The sequence below is a fragment of the Sinohyriopsis cumingii genome, chromosome 5, assembly GCF_028554795.1.
Source record: "Sinohyriopsis cumingii isolate HCF-2022 chromosome 5, ASM2855479v2, whole genome shotgun sequence".
Lineage (NCBI taxonomy): Eukaryota > Metazoa > Mollusca > Bivalvia > Unionida > Unionidae > Sinohyriopsis > Sinohyriopsis cumingii.
This window is the reverse complement of record NC_142965.1, coordinates 76,288,894-76,307,993: the sequence shown is the minus strand read 5'-3', so window position 1 is coordinate 76,307,993 and position 19,100 is coordinate 76,288,894. Positions and strand designations below refer to the sequence as shown.

Below are 19,100 nucleotides of genomic sequence, written 5' to 3'. Positions count from 1 at the left end.
CCAGTGGGAATCACTCGAATCCAGGTGAAACTAGGTCCAGATGACCATGTTGTACAAGATAGCAAACAACGTATTGGACATACCAGCATACAAATACCTGACCCTAGCATACAGCCAAACGAGGGCAAACCACAGGAAAAAGTTCCAATTAAAGTGAGCATCAACAAACTGTTTCAAGTTCAGCTTCTTCCCATGTACAATAGGGACTTGGAACAAATTATCAGCAATGATTGCAGAAGCTCCTGACTTGGTATCTCACAAGTAGGAGCTTTCCAAAATCACATTCTAATCCACTAGTCAGCTACAAGTAAGACCTAGTTATGCTGAGGGCTATAGTGGTTGAGGTTTATTATCTCATTGCCACTAGGGTAGCTGGATTGGTCTGAGTCTGAAAGGATGAAAACATACACTGACACTCTTTAATTATCTGCCTTTCCTATCATTACTATTCTGACTGTCCTGTCACTTCAGTCTTTACTTTATCTTTGACCATACACCACCCATTGCTTAATAGTCAAGTGTGACTGTGTCAAAGTATTTATAGATTGATAGATAAATGAACAATACACAGCTAACCAAAGTCTAATTCCTACACTCATTCAAATGAACAATACAAAGCTAACCTGCTGAGGGTAGCCTATCAGAATATACAATGTACTGTCATTAACATGGAAATGTTACCAACCATTAAAACAATTTATTCCTACTGCCAACTGTACTTGAAAGAAAGAACCTGTCTGAGTTAGATAAAGACAATTGTTTCTGTCACTCAAAAAGAAAAACTGCTGACAACAACCCATTCAAACAAGGTGGCCAATATACGTGGTTCAAAATGTGCCCACTCAAAAATCTGAGCTAATATTCGTACATGGTTCACACATTCAACCCCTCATAACTTATATCAACATTAAGGAACATTCCAAACTTTTCTATTTTCAATTTTAGTGCTTTGCTAACAACAACAATTTGTACATTAGATTTGTCGTCTGTTTTGTATCTTATTTCCTTGGATCAAATTTGGAGATATACATCTCCAGATTGTCATGCAGTGAGTAGGCAACATTTAATTCTAATTTGGTGTTTATTATTTTACTCAAGGGTTTCAAATAAGAAAGCAAGAACAATTATGAAATTTTAAAAATGTGAGAGAAAAATGTCTCATGTTACAAAAAACATTTGATATGTATGTTGAAATAAGTTCAGATGTACATGAAAATAAACATAAACAATTTTACAGCATACCGGTTTTAAGACTTGCAAAGGGATTTCAATGGGAGTCAAATACATACTGGGATTAGTGGACTAGAGGTCAAAATATGTGCAGATTAGTTAATCTGAAATGTTCCGAATAAGAAGATGAATTAAAAAGTTCTGCAACTTCCAAACTTTCGAGCAGTCTAACTCAACACATTAAATTCATGATTCATTAATTTATAATTTTGTATGCAATTTTCTGTATCTTATTCATTTAAAAGTTCCTCTGAACATTTCTGGTCTTTCCCTGATTTTGACCAATGTTTGCAAACATACAGGACTTTCCCTGGCTTGGAACAAACGTATTCATATATCTATCTTTTCCCATTTATCCTGTCGTGTGAACCCTAATAAACATGTATAATTTTTTTTAAACTACAAAATAATTAAACTTATCTTTATTTAGACTAATTGATCTGCGGTGTGAGGACTGGTGCTTCACAAACCCAAATAAATATATCGGCTCTTATTGATACTTCTCCTACTTTTCAAGCACGTGAAGTGTGGAATTCTCAGGCACATAAAATTAAGTGGAACATACTTGGCCTTTTCCACTGAATGCTTCAAAAAGAACACTCAGAAAAAATACTGGCCATTTTGAACTGTTCTCAAAGCCCATGTTGTTATTACATCAAATTCGCTTCACAACGTAACACGGAACAGATGTCGTATCATCACTATCAGCAACACAAACAGGTGCAGTCAATTTAAACACAGATTTCTTTAATTTTTCAATACTAACTCACAGAAATAACATTAAAAATGAAATGTTCATGTTTCTCATTGACTGCTGAAAGATGATTCAGTGTTACTTTCGAGACCAATCATGTCACATCTAGCTAGATGTTTGTCTATTAAAAACATACCAATATAGGAAGTGCCACTACAGTTACCTCCAAGATTTTTTATTCAACTCACATCAGAAAGTTCAAAATGCTGATATGTTCAGCATCTGTCATTTTACTGGTAGTTTGTTTGGATGTAAATGATGCTCCAAGGACTTGAGCATAATTAAATATGTTTTTCATATAAAAAATGCTGGAGTTGAAAACAATGAAACATCTGTTTCATTCACTGTGAAAATGTTCCATGGGGTTGAAAACAATGATATATCTAACTTATTTCACCTCAAAAATGTTCTATGGAGTTGAAAACAACAATATATCTAATTGAAAACAATATAATTTATGTTTTGTTTTGCCTCAAAAAATATTCCATGGAGCTGGAAACAATGAAATGTCTGTTTTATGGAATTTGAAATAATTAAATGTGATTTAATTAACTTTAAAAATATTCCATGGAGCTGGAAAGCAAATTTTTAGCAAATTATGTTTCTCCGAGAATACTAACCCGATCACAGTAACGTTAGGAATATAAGTCTGCTACCTCTCGAATCCAGCCCTACTAAAAGACGAAAATTCGTCTTTTCGGTCTATCTTATATAGACCAAAGGGCATTAACTCTTGCCCCTTACCTCCCCTTGCCACCACCAGGTGTCGCTAGTTTTTAAGCTGAGCGATATATATTATACGAGGATGCTCGCATAGCGGGGTGGTTGGGAGGGTTTTTAAGTAATGTGATCGGGTAAGTATTCTCGGAGAAACATAATTTACTAAAAATTTGCTTTCTCCTTCAAATACGTTCCCCGATCACATTAACGTTAGGAGAATAAGTAATAGGAGGAGGGAATGCTGAGCATCCTACCTCCACCCCGGGTACCTTCTAGGGAATGATGGCTGGATTCCCCATTTGAACGATAACCCGTTCTCCTAATTTCATCAGCAACACAGCCTAGGGTCACGTGATATGTGACCCCTATATACGGTTAAGAAGATAGTTATTGAAGTCTTCTTACCTACAAAATTTCACTGGCGAATCCAGCGAAGCTGATAGGCTGTGCTGATTGTTTTAAATGGGTCTGGTGGTCATCTGGGCTGCCAACACCGGACCTACCAGATTCAAGGTTTGCCTCTGCGAAGCCAGATCTTTGAGATAAAAACTGGAGAAGGTTGACTCTGCGTGCCAGCCAACAGCTTCTATTATATCTCGGATCGAAACATTGCGTTCGAATGCCAGGCTTGCCGAGATTGCTCTAATCTCATGAGCCGTAATCTTCATGAGGCGACTCTGATCTTGTGAGACCTCAGAGTACGCTGAGCATATAACCCACTTCAGCCATGAAGCAAGGGCTTGAGGGGTGATATCCCGTTTACCAGCTTTGACCGGAAGAAAGAGGCGCTTACGTGTGTCCCGACATGCCTCTGTGTGTTTTAAATAATGCTTGAGTGCACGAACAGGATCTTGCATGATTGCTGCTCTTGACTTATCTATGAAAGAGAGCGAGCGAATGACGATTCTTTGATTGCCAATGGATGGTAACCTATTTTTGGCTACAAAGCCTGGTTGCGTCAGAAGGACCACTGAACCATCTGATCTGAACTGAAGAAAGTTCGGGTCACTGGAAAGGGCATGTAACTCACTCACCCTGCATGCTGAAGCTAAGGCTATCAAGAAACATGTTTTGTACGATAGTAGCTTTAACGAAGTGTGGGCTAAAAGTTCAAATTTGTCTGAATTGAGCCATGTTAAAACCCAGGACAGATTCCATTTTGGAAACAGGGTGAGGGATTTTGGTCGACTGAAATCAAAATTGGCTAAAAGATCTGATAGATCTTTGTTATGCCCAATATCACCTCTACCATGATGGCGGAATGTGTCTGATATCATGGAGCGGTAGCCTTTGATAGTAATTGGGGCCAACTGTTTCTCCTAGAAAAGCCAGAGAAAAAAGTCGGTCAGTTGAGGGATTGAGACACTCAAAGGGACGATGTTATTGATATGGCACCAGTCCCTGAAAACATGCCACTTTCCCTCGTAAGCCTTCAGAGTGGAGGGCCTTCTTGCTCTTGAGATTCCTTCCACAATCGAAGGTTTAAATTGTTTGTCTCGCAAGGCTGCCCGGACAAGAGCCAAGCGTGAAGAAGAAGACGGTCTGGGCAGGGATGGAACACCTGTGACCGCGGTTGTTTGAGAAGATGTGGGCTGGTTGGAATCTTCCTGGGTAGATCTATTGCTAGATCGAGTAGATCAGTGACCCAGGACTTGTTCCATCTGAGAGGGGCAATCAGAATCATCCGACAGTTCTGACCCCTTAACCTCTGGATCATTTTCGGTACCAAAACCGTGGGAGGGTAGGCGAATGCCCACAACCCCTCCCAGCTGATTGACAGAGCGTCCACGGCCCAAGCCTCTGGGTCTGGAACCGGAGAGATGAAGGTGGGCAACTTGCGATTCCACCTTGTCGCAAAAAGATCGATCATCGGACGCCCCCAAAGTGTGCAAATCCGAAGAAAGACTGATTGATGGAGTGACCATTCCATGTGAATGACTTGACCTTTCCTTGATAGAGTGTCGGCCAAGACATTGAGTCTGCCGGGAATGTGTCTGATTTGTACGTTGATGTGGAGGTTGTCGCACCAACGTAGAAACTGCCAGATCAGAAAGCACAGGTCTGGTGATTTGGTGCCCCCTTGTTTGAGAAGGTAAGTCACCACCACAGAGTTGTCTGACATAATGAGGACAGTTTTTCCTGAGAGTTGATCTTTCCAGAAATGAAAGGCATTGATGACAGCCTTCATTTCTAAAAGGTTGATGTGGAGAGGCCTCTCCTCTGACTCCAACATGCCGCTGACTGTAGTGAAGTCCGGCAACAGGTGGGCACCCCAACCGTAGGTACTGGCGTCGGTACATACCGTTATCTCCGCTTGGGGCATCTCCAGAGGAATCCCCGTGGACAGCCAACTGGGGTTGTGCCACTGACGCAGGAATGATCGTATCTCGGGCGTGATCATTATTGTTTGATTGAGGGGACTTGAAAAGGGGCGCCATTGCACCAGTAACGTCATTTGTAAGGGACGCATAAAAAGACGGCCAAGCGGGATCAAGTCCACCGCCGCATTGAATAATCCGAGGAGTTGCAAGAATTCTCTCGCTGAAATCCACGTCCTGTTGGAAACGGACTCGACGAGTTCGACGATCCATACTACGCGAGCGCGAGGAAGCCGTACCAGATTCCGATCGGTGAGAAACTCCATACCCAGATGGACAAAATGCTGAGATGGACGAAGATCGGACTTTTTCCAGTTCACCAGAAAGCCTAGATGATCTAAAAGCGCTAAAAGATCGTTTCTGCCTTTGAGCAGAACAGAACTTACCATATGTTTCTGGAGGATGTCGTCCAAGTACACTGCCATCCTGGTAGATGAAGTCGAGCGGAACAGGGTGACGACGCAATCCATAACCTTGGTAAAAGCCCAAGGGCTGATGTTGAGGCCAAAGGGTATGACCAGGAACTGATAAACCGCGTCGCGGTAAGCGAATCGGAGAAATTTCCGTAACGCGGGGTGGATAGGAATGTGAAAATATGCGTCGGTCATATCTAGACTGATGGCATACTCGTCCCGCCGGATGGAAAGACGGATTGATCTCGCCGTTTCCATCTTGAATTTCAGCGGTAAAATGTATTGGTTGAGGCGACTCAGGTCGATAATCGGCCTCAACTTGCCGTTTGCCGTCTGGATAAGAAACAGCCTGGAATAAAGCCCCGGCGACTGCGGGTTTTTCACAATCTCCACCGCCAGTTTTTCTATGAGCGACCGTATCTCCTGCTGTAGAAAGGTATCCTTCTCCCGATCGGACGGTACGTCCGTGAAGAGGGGAAAGGAGGACAGGGGAGGGGGTTGGATAAATGAAATCCGAAGTCCCTCCGAAATGACCTGGATCACCCAATCGTTCTGAGGAGAAAAGGTGGTCCAGTGGTCCTGAAATTGCAAGAGGCTGCCCACAGGTAGGCTGTTCACGGGTGGTGGAAAGTGAATGTCAATTTTTAGAGTTTGGAGGCTTGAAGACGGAGAAACTTTGTTTCTTACCGCCTCTGTATGGTTGCCTCCTAGTTTGATTAGACTGTTGTCTCCTGGCATTGGGTTGGGATCTATACTGCACATTTGATTGTAAGGATCCCTTGTCCCTGGTCCACCAATCATCCCTCCGCTGTGGCAGGGGCTGATTTTTCCTAAACGAATGCGAGGGTTGGACAGCAAGTTGGAGGGGCAGTTCCTGAGCTGCCTACTTCCGAACTTCTTCAATTTTTCCTCCAAAGCGCAAAGGCGACCCAAACGGAGTCGTCCGTAAAGCCAGAGTATGATGGGGCTTGAGCGACGTGGACTGTAGACAAGCGTCCCATCGTATCAGATCTAAGTTGGCAAAAGAAGTCAATGCATTAGCCATGGAATGGTGAGATGCCCTGTTAATAACTCTAGCAATCCAGGCCGTCGCTTCCCAAGCGTGGTCATTGTCGGATTTTTCTGCGAGTCGGAAAATGGCTAATGAAGCCAAGTCTAACATTGAAGACGTAGCAACTACGTTCCGGACTAGCTTTGACGTGGCATGGAACACATTTTTGTCTACTTTGTAAAACAGTGGAGCGGACATGTGAACTGCTGCCATATTTTTGTCCAGGGCCGGAAGATCCGTACTGAAGGAGTCTGAATGAGTTTTGTACCAGCGACACGAGAACGTCGCTGGTACTTGGCTTTCTGAAAAGAACGCCTTAGCATTCCCCGGATCACCTATTCGTCCTGATAGACGATCATTGAGCTCCTTAATTTTTGCCGACTGGAAAAGGAGCCGGAAGGACGGCGTCTCTTCCTCCCCATCAAGATCTACAGACACCTTAACTTTGTAGTCTTGAGTGGCGGTAGGAGGTGGAGGGCATTCTGAAGTTGCCAACACCCTATAAATTTCTTCCACTGCCACCTTGAAGCCAAACTCAGTCCGTTCCATGGTTGGATCTGGGTACGGCTGATTTGCAGGAGTTTCGTCACCCTCACCATGTGCCGAGTCGTGTTCTGTAATAGCTTGCATTTCTGGATAGAGCATACCAGGTGGCATAGATGACGCGATTCCGTCATCCTTAACACTGTCACTAACTCTCCCTTGTGGATAAGTCGTGAACATATGGATGGTCGGCTCTGCTGGCTGGTTTCTCTGGCTTGTTGGCGACGGTCCTGCTATCACCGGTACCGGCTGCTCCAATGGCCTGGCTGGACGGACAGATTTCTCACTAAAATCTCCGCCATAGTAATTATATGTTGCCGGCGGTACAGCTTAACGGACGGATTTATCACTAAAATCCCCGTAAGTTATGTTTGGTCGGACCATTTTAGCAATAGGGTCCCCATGCTGGGACAGTTGGACGGCCGGTGACGTAGAGGTTGTATAAAGATATGGATCCGATGGATCCGGTAAAAACCCCATGCGTCCTGACTTACAGGCCCGAATGCCATGCTCGGACATGCGGGGGGACTTACGCCCACTGGGCAGCCTAAAATTGGGGGAACATTCCCCCAAAGAGTCAGAAAAAGCTGTGGAAGCGAGCGAGGGAAATAAGGGTACTATCTGGCCTGATGTCAATAGCTGCGTCGTCATTTCCTGGACCAAACGACGCATCTGTTCGAAGTTGGACTGTTGTACCCTGTCAACATTACTTTCCTCCATTGCCGCTGATGTTACTGTGGCTGACGGTTGCAAGCGACGAATTTTAGGTGGAGGGGGGACCCAAACGTCCCCCACGAGGCTCGCAATGGAGGCTGTCTTTGGATGTATACTGAGGACATCAATGCTATCCTTCTTCGACTTATTCCGTCTATCCCTCCCTTTTGCTGCCTTCTGAACTACATCCGCCCACTTTTGCTCTGTCCAAGTATTACACACGCTGCATGGTATAGATGATGTACACTTGGTACATACAATACAAGAGTCATGGTTGTCTTCTTTTGCTTTGAACTTTTTGCATTTCATGCATTTGGTTGACATTTCTACTAAATGACACAAGAACAGAAAACAAAGCGCAAATTAGTAATTCAGCATGTTATTAATTCGCTAATACCACAACCGTTACTAACAGAGTAAGCGAAATTAGTCAGTGTCGCGTTAACTCTTAATTGACAACACGAGTTCCGCGATAGCGTGTGAAACATGGTCTTCAGTAAACGAAATCAAAGTCAATCAATTTTGAAAAAATTGTTAAAATAATGTATACAACCTGTTGAAGAATGATTGTCCAACACAATAAATCCAAATTTAACTTCGGATGGTCCAATTTAATGCTAAGATGGCTTGGATTGTTTGGAGGTGTAATGTACGTGTTATCCATACAAGCGAAGCTTAAAAACTAGCGACACCTGGCGGTGGCAAGGGAAGGTAAGGGGCAAGAGTTATTGCCCTTTGGTCTATATAAGATAGACCTAAAAGACGAATTTTCGTATTTTAGTAGGGCTGGATTCGAGAGGTAGCAGGCTTATATTCCTAATGTTAATGTGATCGGGGAACGTATTTGAAGGAGAAATAATGAAATATCTATTTCACGTCAAAAACAATCAATGGAGTTAGAAAAAATTAAATGTGTTTTGTTTCATGTCAACAATGTTCCATGGAGCTGGACACAAATGAAATGTCAGCTTTTTTTCACCTCAAAGTAACCCTAAAATTGTGGCAAATTATAAACCTAATGATAGCTATATCCCCACATGTTACATGATGCTGGGATACAAACAAAAAACTTACAGGATATACAACTTTTGTTCCATCCACTTGTATAACCTCTGCCGCTTCCACTCTGAAAGAAAAAAATAACTTGTGCAATCAAAGCTATAAGAACTGCATACTTTGGAGAAAGTGCTTTGTCTAATCAATCACGTTTTTTTCTCTGACATCATTTTTATCTAACAGGAACAATGAAGACCATTTGTCCACTTACTTTCATTCAATGCATCAAATGTGAAAAAGTAAATCACTGAATTTGATTTACAAACCATATTAAATGTAGTATAAATACAAATTCAATATGTCCCTAAAAAAGTTACTGAGCAGAAATAAAATTTATAATACAACAACTTGCACTGAAGTCCATGCACCCAAATCTCAAATATGACAGAACAAGATTTTATAAATGAATAAAATTGGACCCATTTTTCTTAAAATTAAACCTCATACCAGATTTTGTTTTAATCCATCATCTCCATCGAAAGTCATTGACAAGAAAATTCATGTCTGTAAGACAAACACACAAGATTGGTGGATAAAACAACATTCCACACTGAACCAGTAACACCATTTGTTTACAATACATAAACCATACTCAACATTTGTCTAAATATAGATAAGAAATACATGTATTCCACCAGTTTTTAACCTTAAGACTTTAATAAATGTTAAACGTATATTCTTATAAGTTATGTATACTGTCAATTTACTTTTTTCATGGGCATCAACTTTGAGGCCATTTGTGTCTTTGCAAACCATTATGGGAGTTAAAGATTCTCTGTATTGACATGAAATCTACATATAATCTTTCAAACGTGAATTTAAGATGACAAGAATTATTAATTCATCATTTTACACATCATATAGACTGGTGATTTCTCTTGCTAAGAAGATAAACCAGTCTTATAATGTGTAACAGAAGAAATAATGTACACAAAAAACAGCATCCAACCAGTCTTATAATGTTGAACAGAAGAATAAAAGTACACCAAAGAAATGCATTAAACCAGTCTTATAATGTGTAACAGAAGAAATAATGTACACAAAGAACAGCATCAAACCAGTCTTATAATGTGTAACAGAAGAATAGAAGTACACCAAAGAACAGCATCAAACCAGTCTTATAATGTGTAACAGAAGAATAAATGTACACAAAGAACAGCATCAAACCAGTCTTATAATGTGTAACAGAAGAATAAATGCACACCAAAGAACAGCATTAAACCAGTCGTATAATGTGTAACAGAAGAATAAATGTACATCAAAGAACAGCATCAAATCAGTCTTATAATGTGTAACAGAAGAATAAAAGTACACAAAGAACAGCATCAAACCAGTCTTATAATGTGTAACAGAAGAATTAATGTACACCAAAGAACAGCATCAAATCAGTCTTATAATGTGTAACAGAAGAATAAAAGTACACAAAGAACAGCATCAAACCAGTCTTATAATGTGCAACAGAAGAATAAAAGTACACCAAAGAACAGCATCAAAATCTTTAATACTTTAAATTAAGTGACATAATGCTCATAAATTTTTTTAATTTTCTCATTTTTCATTCATGTATATTGTGATAATCACTTTTCAAGTGTTACTACATTGATTTTCTGACATATTCACATGCAATATGTTTTGGAATACTAGTGCAGAAGTACAAATAAAAATACTTATGCAGTATAAAATTACAGAAATTACTGCGCCAACACATATCAATGAATCTGTAAATTTAAATTGACGTCACTTGTTTTATCATAAAATACTTGACGTTAGTGACCAATTGTTTGAATCAAAATCATGAAAGCAAGGGAACCAAGTAAAGGCATAATTAATGACAACAATGCTTAATTTGACAGAGTTCATTATGCTGATGTGAGTTCCAAAGTTTGTAGTATCTTCAAATTCCCGAATCGGCACTTAAATGTTTGCTCAACAATGAACAAAAAGTTTGCCATTACTTGCAATAAAAGGACATTTTCAATATTATACTAACATCAAAACAAATAGTTTTGATACTGCTCTTGTTCAATATATGTGTGTGCGTGTGTGTGTGTGTGTGTGTGTGTGTGTGTGTGCAATTTGGAGTCTTAATGTAGCTTTTAAAAAAATTCAGTCAAATCGCTATGATGTCAGCAGTGTGGAAGTTTATAGTGATCTAGTAATGGGGCAGCACGCTGCAGCATGTAGCATAATGTTCCACCCAGTCACATTATCCTGACACCAGGCCAACCAGTCCTAACACTAACCTCTTAATGCTGAGTGCCTAGCGAGGCAGATGTTAGTACCATTTTTATGTCTTTGGTACAACTCGGATGGGGTTTGAAACCACAATCTCCCACATCGGAGGCAGATGCTCCAACCACTAAGCCCACCCGAGCGGTCTCCTTGTTTGATATAAATGTATTATCATTTTTTATATCAAGAATTTGTTTTGTCCTAAATTGGGAATATAACACTAGAATGTGTCCATGTTCACGCTGCAAAAGGCAGTGATGTGATACACATGTTTTTGATGGTACACATTAAATGTGCTGAAACCCCATGAAGTAATATTTTCAAAGGTCTTTCAGAGATTGATTATCTCCAAAATAAATATTAAATAAATAAATAACAAAATAATGAAATAATAAAAATAATAATAAAATATATAAAAAATAAATTTAAAAAAGTATAATATTTTATACAGAAAAACAAACAACTTCATTACAAACAGCTATTTATGGAAAATTATTCCCAATGAGATTAAATGAATGTTCAACCATTTAAACCCCGCTCTTATTTCCTGATCAGCATCCATTCCTTTCTACATATGTCTAAGGTGCACTCAGTAATTTGATGCTCCATTATGCAGTTGTCTAGATCTATGTTTCTGGACCCCATTGCATGCATGTTATTGCGAGATAAGTTCTATGTTCTTGCACCCCATTGTGTGTACGTTATTCAGAGTGTTTCATGTCTTGAGCCCCATTGTGCTTGAGTTATTGAGAGGGAAGTTCTGTGTTCCTGAGCCCCATTGTACTTGAGTTATTGAGAGAAGTTCTGTGTTCTTTTGCCCCATTGTGCTTGAGTTATTGAGAGAGAAGTTCTGTGTTCTTGAGTCCCATTGTGCATGAGTTATTGATAGAGAAGTTCTATGTTTCTGGGCAACAATGTGTGCAAATTATTGAGAGAGAAGGTCTCTGTTTCTGGACCCCATCATGTGTTGTGTGGGAGTTATTGGAGTTATTGACAGAAGTGTACTCAAGAATGTTGTCCACAGAGTATGGCAAGTACAAAGAGTGAACGATGCAGACAAACTTACTCAAATGGCTTTGCACAGTACTGACTGAACATGGTCACTAAGGTATCCAAAACAATCTTTGCCTTCGTCAGGTCCGTAGCTGTGCATTCAATGAAAACATTCTTTGTACCTAATGATATTTTGCTGTGTTCTCCTGAAAGATAAAAAAGATTTTCTTTTTACACATAATCCGTTTTCATTTCAGACCATGCCATTAAACTATTGACTATATTTTTTAAATGTGTCAAAAGAATGTTCCTTGCACAGCACCTGTTGGGTACATAGAAACACCACAGAAAATAAAGATAACTTATTTCTGACTGTGAGACTAAACTGAGGTTCCCACACTGAATTAAGATTCATTAAGTAATATTTATCATAGTCTGAAGAATATACCATATAATTTTCATGATTAAGGAAAAGTGCAGAATATATATACACAGACACACACAATTTAAGTATTCACTGGTACCATTGTAACTATTCATATATGATTCTTAATTACTGATTTTTGAAGATTTGTGTATTCATGCCTCACATGAAGAAATAAATACAACTCTGCACCCTGATGCCACTAAAGGTAGGATCATGGGCATATTCCCAATGGGATATTTAAATTTGTTTCCTGTTCTATTATTGACAATCTTGACAATATAGCCTTATTTAACAGAGAAAGCTGCATATCTCGTTCCAACAGTATTAACATCTGGCATTGTTTTCTGAATCATCAAGGGAGGTGTGATTTGTGATTTTGATTTTTAACGTAGCTTTAACAATTTTTCAGTCATATCGCTACGATGTCTGCAATGTGGCAGTTTATAGTGATGTCTAGCACTGGGGCATCATGTCGCAGACATGTAGCATGATTTCCCACCCAGTCACATTATCCTGACACCAGGCCAACCAGTCCTAACACTAACCTCTTAATGCTGAACACCAAGCGAGGCAGCTGTTAGTACCATTTTTTAAGTTTCTGGTATGTCTCGGCCGGGGATCGAACCCACGACCTCCCGCATCCGAGGCGGACGCACTAACCACTAGGCCACCAGAGCGGTTATCAAGGGAGGTAGAGGTGGCATCTCAACATCATTCATGAGAGATTCTGAAGTGGGACATAGGCTCATTACCTTGTGCTAAGAAGAAACACATACTGCATAAACCTTGATCTACCAATGCATTATGTAAAGGCAGAGCTGAGTGCACACTGTAGATAGAGGGATGCTATACACATATTTATGACATACCACTGATAACTGGAGGCATGTGATGCACAAATTTAGGACATATCATTGATAATTTGTGGTATGCTATGCACAAATTTAGTACATACCACTGATAACTGGAGGCATGCTATACACAAATTTAGGACATACCACTGATAACAGGAAGCATTTTATACACAAATTTACTACATATAATTGATAATGGCAGGCTATAAATTTAGTACATATAATTGATAACTGGAAGCATGTAATACACAAATTTAGTACATATCATTGATAACTGGGTTATGGTATACACAAATTTATTACATACCATTGATAATTGGTGGCATACTGAGTACCACACCATTGCTGTCATAAATTATTGGATATACTGGCTTATCTCGAATGATAGGTAGATATGGCTTCAAATGACTGTCCAACTGAAAGATACAAGTACATACATAAGTTATAATTTAAATCTGAAATTATTAAAATCAGCTGATATGTAGCGAAGTTTGCAGAAAAAATATCACAGCAGAAGTTTAAGCCATGGATCATGTTAATCATGTTACATCTTAGTATATGTCACCTGAATATTTGTTGACTACAGTGAAACTTCATGATCTTCTATGTTTTGGGGAATAGATCAGTTTTTGTTATGTAAGAGTTAACTTTTGATATTGTTCAATTAGCTTTGGATGCTACCAAACGTTTGGTACAATGAATCATTCCAATTACAATCACTCTTTCTAAAAAAACAGACTCATCTTGCTTCTGAACATGCATTTGGATGAAGCCTGTCAAAATCACCTAAGGGTATTTGGGTTCCACATCCATGGTACAGTATTAACGTTACAGAGTTGCCAACCCTAATAAGGCCTTCTCAGTAAGGCAGTCAATTTTTTCCTTAAGTTGGACCAGTTTTCAGTAAAATGCAACAAAATATCATGTACTGCTATTGTCAAGCAGGAAAACATGTACTTAAAAGTCCAAAAGTGTGATTCAAGACTGATACAATGATGGCAAACATTGTGTTCAGCACAAGAGTTTGCAAAATTTACTTGAATCTTAATTACCTCCAGTACAGTTTCACCAACTGCAATTCCCAACCCCACAGAGCCTAATGGCTTTTTGATTACACTATACCTCACGTAATCTGTATAAAAGAAATTCATGTGGGCCCAATGGCAATCATCTTTACCCGCTGTGATGTTTTACCCCAACCCCTTGTATTATACATGTATTTATAAGTCTGTAAGTGGAGCCAGGTAAGCTTTGTTTTTCCAAGTGCCTAAGTTGGCTAATCCTCTTACGTAACCCAGTCTTTGTTTGAGCTCTTGAGTGGAAATCTGGCGGGAATCTTTGTACATGGGAACACGTGACGTAGACAACTTCAAAGAGCCGGAAGCCGACAATGGTAGGCTGGACAGTACATGGGGACACACAGACTGACATTTTTATGATTGACAGTTCGATCAAATGACCAGAGTCCGTCGCCATCCAATCGGGATGCGTTGTAGGTGGGACTTGATTCGAGAAGCTGGAATAAGACTTGTACAAGCCTGAAATTCGTCAGTTGGTGTTTAAGAGTCGCAGTGACACACACTCCGTTAGCCATTCGTAAAAATTGGCGGAATTTAGGAAATTCATGAAATAGCTTCGATCAGGTAAGTTTGATGTTACGTTGATTCTGCTTGATACGACTGCTGTTAATTGAAGAGAATTTGTCGTATGTATACATTTTACTTGTATTGAAGTATGAATAGTTAATTATGACCTTAATATTTTGCATTTTTTTCATGACTTTAGCTAGTACTTTTGTTTACGATTGATTACGATGTTGATTCGTTGCATCATTATTCATAATGTTACTATGTACACCTTATTTTGTGAGGCGAAAATGTTCTCTTCTTTCGCTAGTAATATGTGTGCATATTATTTCGTGGATTATTACGTTTACGCCCTTTTGAAAGGACGATTTGTATTTGTGAAGAATTGTATTGCTCGCTAGCCACTATAAGAATTAATATTTCTTTGCGTAGTTATATTTTGGTAGACAAGAAATTTGTTTACGTAATGATAGATTTTGCCATTGAGTAACGGATTGCCGTTTATCACCATTTGAATGTGAATATTGTGGATTTGGTACGCTTGTGTAGGAAATATATAAATATATATAAATATATAGATAGTCATATTACTAATCGTAGTAATATTTTAGTACAATCATATTTGAAATATTTTGTATGTATATACTGATAGGGCTCAGTATGTAGATATTTGAATCCTTTGTGTGATTGTGTTATGGCGCCATTTTTGTAAGCGGCGGAAGTGTATGGGAATTTCGATGTGTGCGCATGCGCGACCCAAATGTCCCGCCTTAAACTGATGGTTCAGTTCAGTGACGTAGTGTGAGGGAAGATTTTTATAACCCTATGCTAATGCATTATACCTTTCAACAGGAAGCTTTCGGGGGACGAAAGAATCTCAGAGAATTTCGGGGGACGAGAGAAGTTCAGAGAATTTCGGGTGACGGTGAGAGATACCGAGTGAATTTCGGGTGACCTCAAGGGATACCGTCAAGGGTTCCGGATACTAGAAGAGGAACCGGAAGTCAAGATAACGGCAAGGAACAAGGATAATAGAAGAGGAAGCGGAAGTGGAGATCACGAAAGGAGAGAAAGACAAGGGAACGAAGAGATTTAGATGAGTAGCACTCAAGAAGGGAAAAATCTCCTCACACTGTGAACTCAAATGATGATCAAAGGGATCATTGGGTGAAAGAGAGACATTGATTACTTTAAATTCTTTTAAATTTCATTTATTAAATTGTTATTGTTTAAATTTCATCTTTGTATTTCTTTTAATTTAACTGTCGGCATTGCTGACTGGGGCTCGTAGCCATAAATATATTTAGTCAATAAATAATATAGTGTCCAGAATTAACCTTCTGAATAAGGACCAGGGGAACTTCTCATAATTCGTTAAAGTCTATAAGAAGAACCCCACCCCTAGACAACCACTACACCCCCACAGTGGGCGCTTCGTCCGGGATATGAATTAGACATATATATTATTTTGGGACTTAAAGTTATTGGTAGAAGTATTAGTGAACAGTGTGAGATATTTTCCATTCTTTGTATTTGAAATTTTGTGATTTTCTCATCTTGTATTTTTATTGTCATATGTGCAGGCTTTGTAGATCTTCCATTCATAGCAGTACGTGTGAAGCAGATATCGAACAAATATCTTACCTGAACGAAACTAGTTGTTGTCGACAGGTAAGTATTTAAACTGGTATTACAAATATCTGTATATTGTTTGAATTTTGAGACAAGGTATCACTTTACATTAGTATAATGGCTACCGAACGACAAATGATAAAGGAATACCGCGCCATGGGGTCGGAAGATCTTGGATACGAGGGAGATCACCTGGCAACCTTTGTAGAAGAAAGGATCAAGGAATGGAAGGCCGAAAAAGCAGCGGAAAGAGAAGCCCAGAGAGAACTAGCCAAGATAGCAGCGGACCAAGAGTTAGCCAAGATAGCCGCGGACCGAGAAGCCCAGAGAGAACTAGCCAAGATAGCAGCGGACCGAGAAGCCCAGAGAGAACTAGCCAAGATAGCAGCGGACCAAGAGTTAGCCAAGATAGCAGCGGACCGAGACGCCCAGAAAGAGCTGGAGCTAGCCAGACTCGCTCACACTCTGGAGATGGAAAAGGTCAGAGTTGAAGCTAGGACCAACGGACGGGACGACGCCAGTACAAGCTCTGGAACAACCGGCCGACCTTTCATCGACCACCGGATAGTCCAGATCAACATGTCACGCTTCAATGATAGGGAGGAGGCTATTGACGATTTTCTCGTCCAGTTTGAGAAACTCGCACGCGCTCATCAGGTCCCTGAACAGCACTGGGCCATTAATGTCTCAGCCTTTTTGCAAGGTGCAGCTCGGGAAGTCTACCACGGCTTAACTGCAGAAGAGGCTGATGACTACACTGCCCTCAAGAAGGCGCTTCTCTGCCATTATCGGCTGACCGCCGAGACTTACCGGAAACTTTTCCGGGACTCGGTGAAAAAGGTAACAGAGACCCACTCTCAATTCCACAACCGTGTTCGAGGTTTATTTGAGAAGTGGATGAAAATGGCCGAAGTCGAACGCACGTACGAAGGGCTACGCGAGGTAATACTCAAGGAACATGTCCTGGGTACTTACCGTCGCGAGTTGACAGTTTTCTTAGCAGAAAGAGAACACCGGACGCTCGAAGAGATCGCTAACATGGCGGAGCGATACGAGCAGGCGCACTCGAAGAGTGGAGGTTCCGGGGTTGCTGACCGACCCCGACCCTCTGAGTCGCGTCGTATGGGGGAGGTTGAGCCGGCTGTCCGTAACCGTCAGGGCGACGGGAAGGTCGGAGGGGCACCTACAGGTAGGGCTGCCGCCTATCGACCTGGACAGGCCTCACCCACGAAACCAGGACTTGCAAGTCGGCGAGGGCCGCCGACATGTTTTAATTGCAAGCGCCTGGGGCATTTTGCCAGGGACTGTCCCAAGGGCAGGCAGACCCAGGTGAATGTCGTAGCTAAGAAGGAATGTGTGCCGGAAGCGAGTCGCAACCCAGCCAACCTTGCGGCCGCAACTGTCAATGGTGAAGGCGCCACCATCTTGTATGACACTGGGTGCAGCGTCCCCGCGCTTGTCGACAAGAAATATGTCAAGCCGGAGGACTATACAGGGGAGGTAATAGAAGTTCAGTACGCGAACTGCGCGCGTGACTCATTACCAGTAGCTGTCATGGACCTCGATTCACCATACGTGAAGGGGAAAATTGAAGCTGCTTGCTTGGAGGGGCTATCACATGACGTCATATTGGGTTGCCGTTATGTGTTACCCCAGCCGAACCCCGAAACCTGCACACCTATGCCAGTGAGTGCTGTTGAAACCAGGGCCATGAGTCGACAGCCGAAACAAAAGCCAATCCAAGTTACATCGACACCGGTTAGTAATGTTATTCCAGCGGAGTTAAGGAAGCTGCAACAGGAGGACGCAACTCTGGCGCAGTTGCACAAACACGCAGAAGCGGGAACAGAAAGGGAAACTCCGAACGGCGCGGTGAAGTTTGTCTACAAGAAGGGAATCTTGTATCGCCACGCCAGGAAACACAACGAACACTTCAAGCAAGTCGTCGTGCCAAAGGAAAAGCGTTGCGAAGTACTGAAACTTGCACACGAGAGTCTCATGGGTGGACACATGGGAATTGCTAAGACGCGTGACCGTCTTGTAAAAGAGTTTTACTGGCCAGGGGTCCAGGGAGACGTAAAACGGTTCTGTCTCTCCTGTGACAAATGCCAGAGAATGGCACCGAAAACGGATCAGCGACCCATCCCTTTGGGGAGTACGCCCCTTATCGATGAACCATTTAGACGTGTTGCCATGGATTTAATCGGACCGATAAAACCCGCGTCTGCGCACGGAAATCGATATATTTTAACGGTTGTCGATTATGCTACACGCTATCCGGAGGCCGTTGCGTTGCGTAACATTGACACGGAAACCGTCGCGGAAGCTCTGTTTGCGATCTGGTCAAGAGTCGGAGTGCCCGACGAGATCTTGACCGATCAAGGAACACAATTTATGAGTCGTGTGATGGCGGAGGTGAATCGTCTCATGTCGATTAAACACCTCACGACTACACCGTATCACCCCCAATGTAACGGATTGGTCGAACGGTTTAATGGGACCTTGAAAAACACGCTC

The 19,100-nt window shown here is 41.1% G+C and overlaps 1 protein-coding gene across 1 annotated transcript in view; it reads right to left on the bottom strand.

Moving 5' to 3' along the window:
* Positions 1–19,100, bottom strand: part of LOC149799488 (phenylalanine--tRNA ligase beta subunit-like) — a 103,290-nt gene that overhangs the window by 42,116 nt on the left and 42,074 nt on the right. The window contains exons 9-11 of the mRNA XM_089958865.1: positions 13,673–13,781; positions 12,158–12,290; positions 8,878–8,929 (exon numbers count right to left, since the gene is read on the bottom strand). Coding sequence (XP_089814991.1) covers positions 8,878–8,929; positions 12,158–12,290; positions 13,673–13,781 — 294 coding nt within the window. The remainder of the gene's footprint in view (positions 1–8,877; positions 8,930–12,157; positions 12,291–13,672; positions 13,782–19,100) is intronic.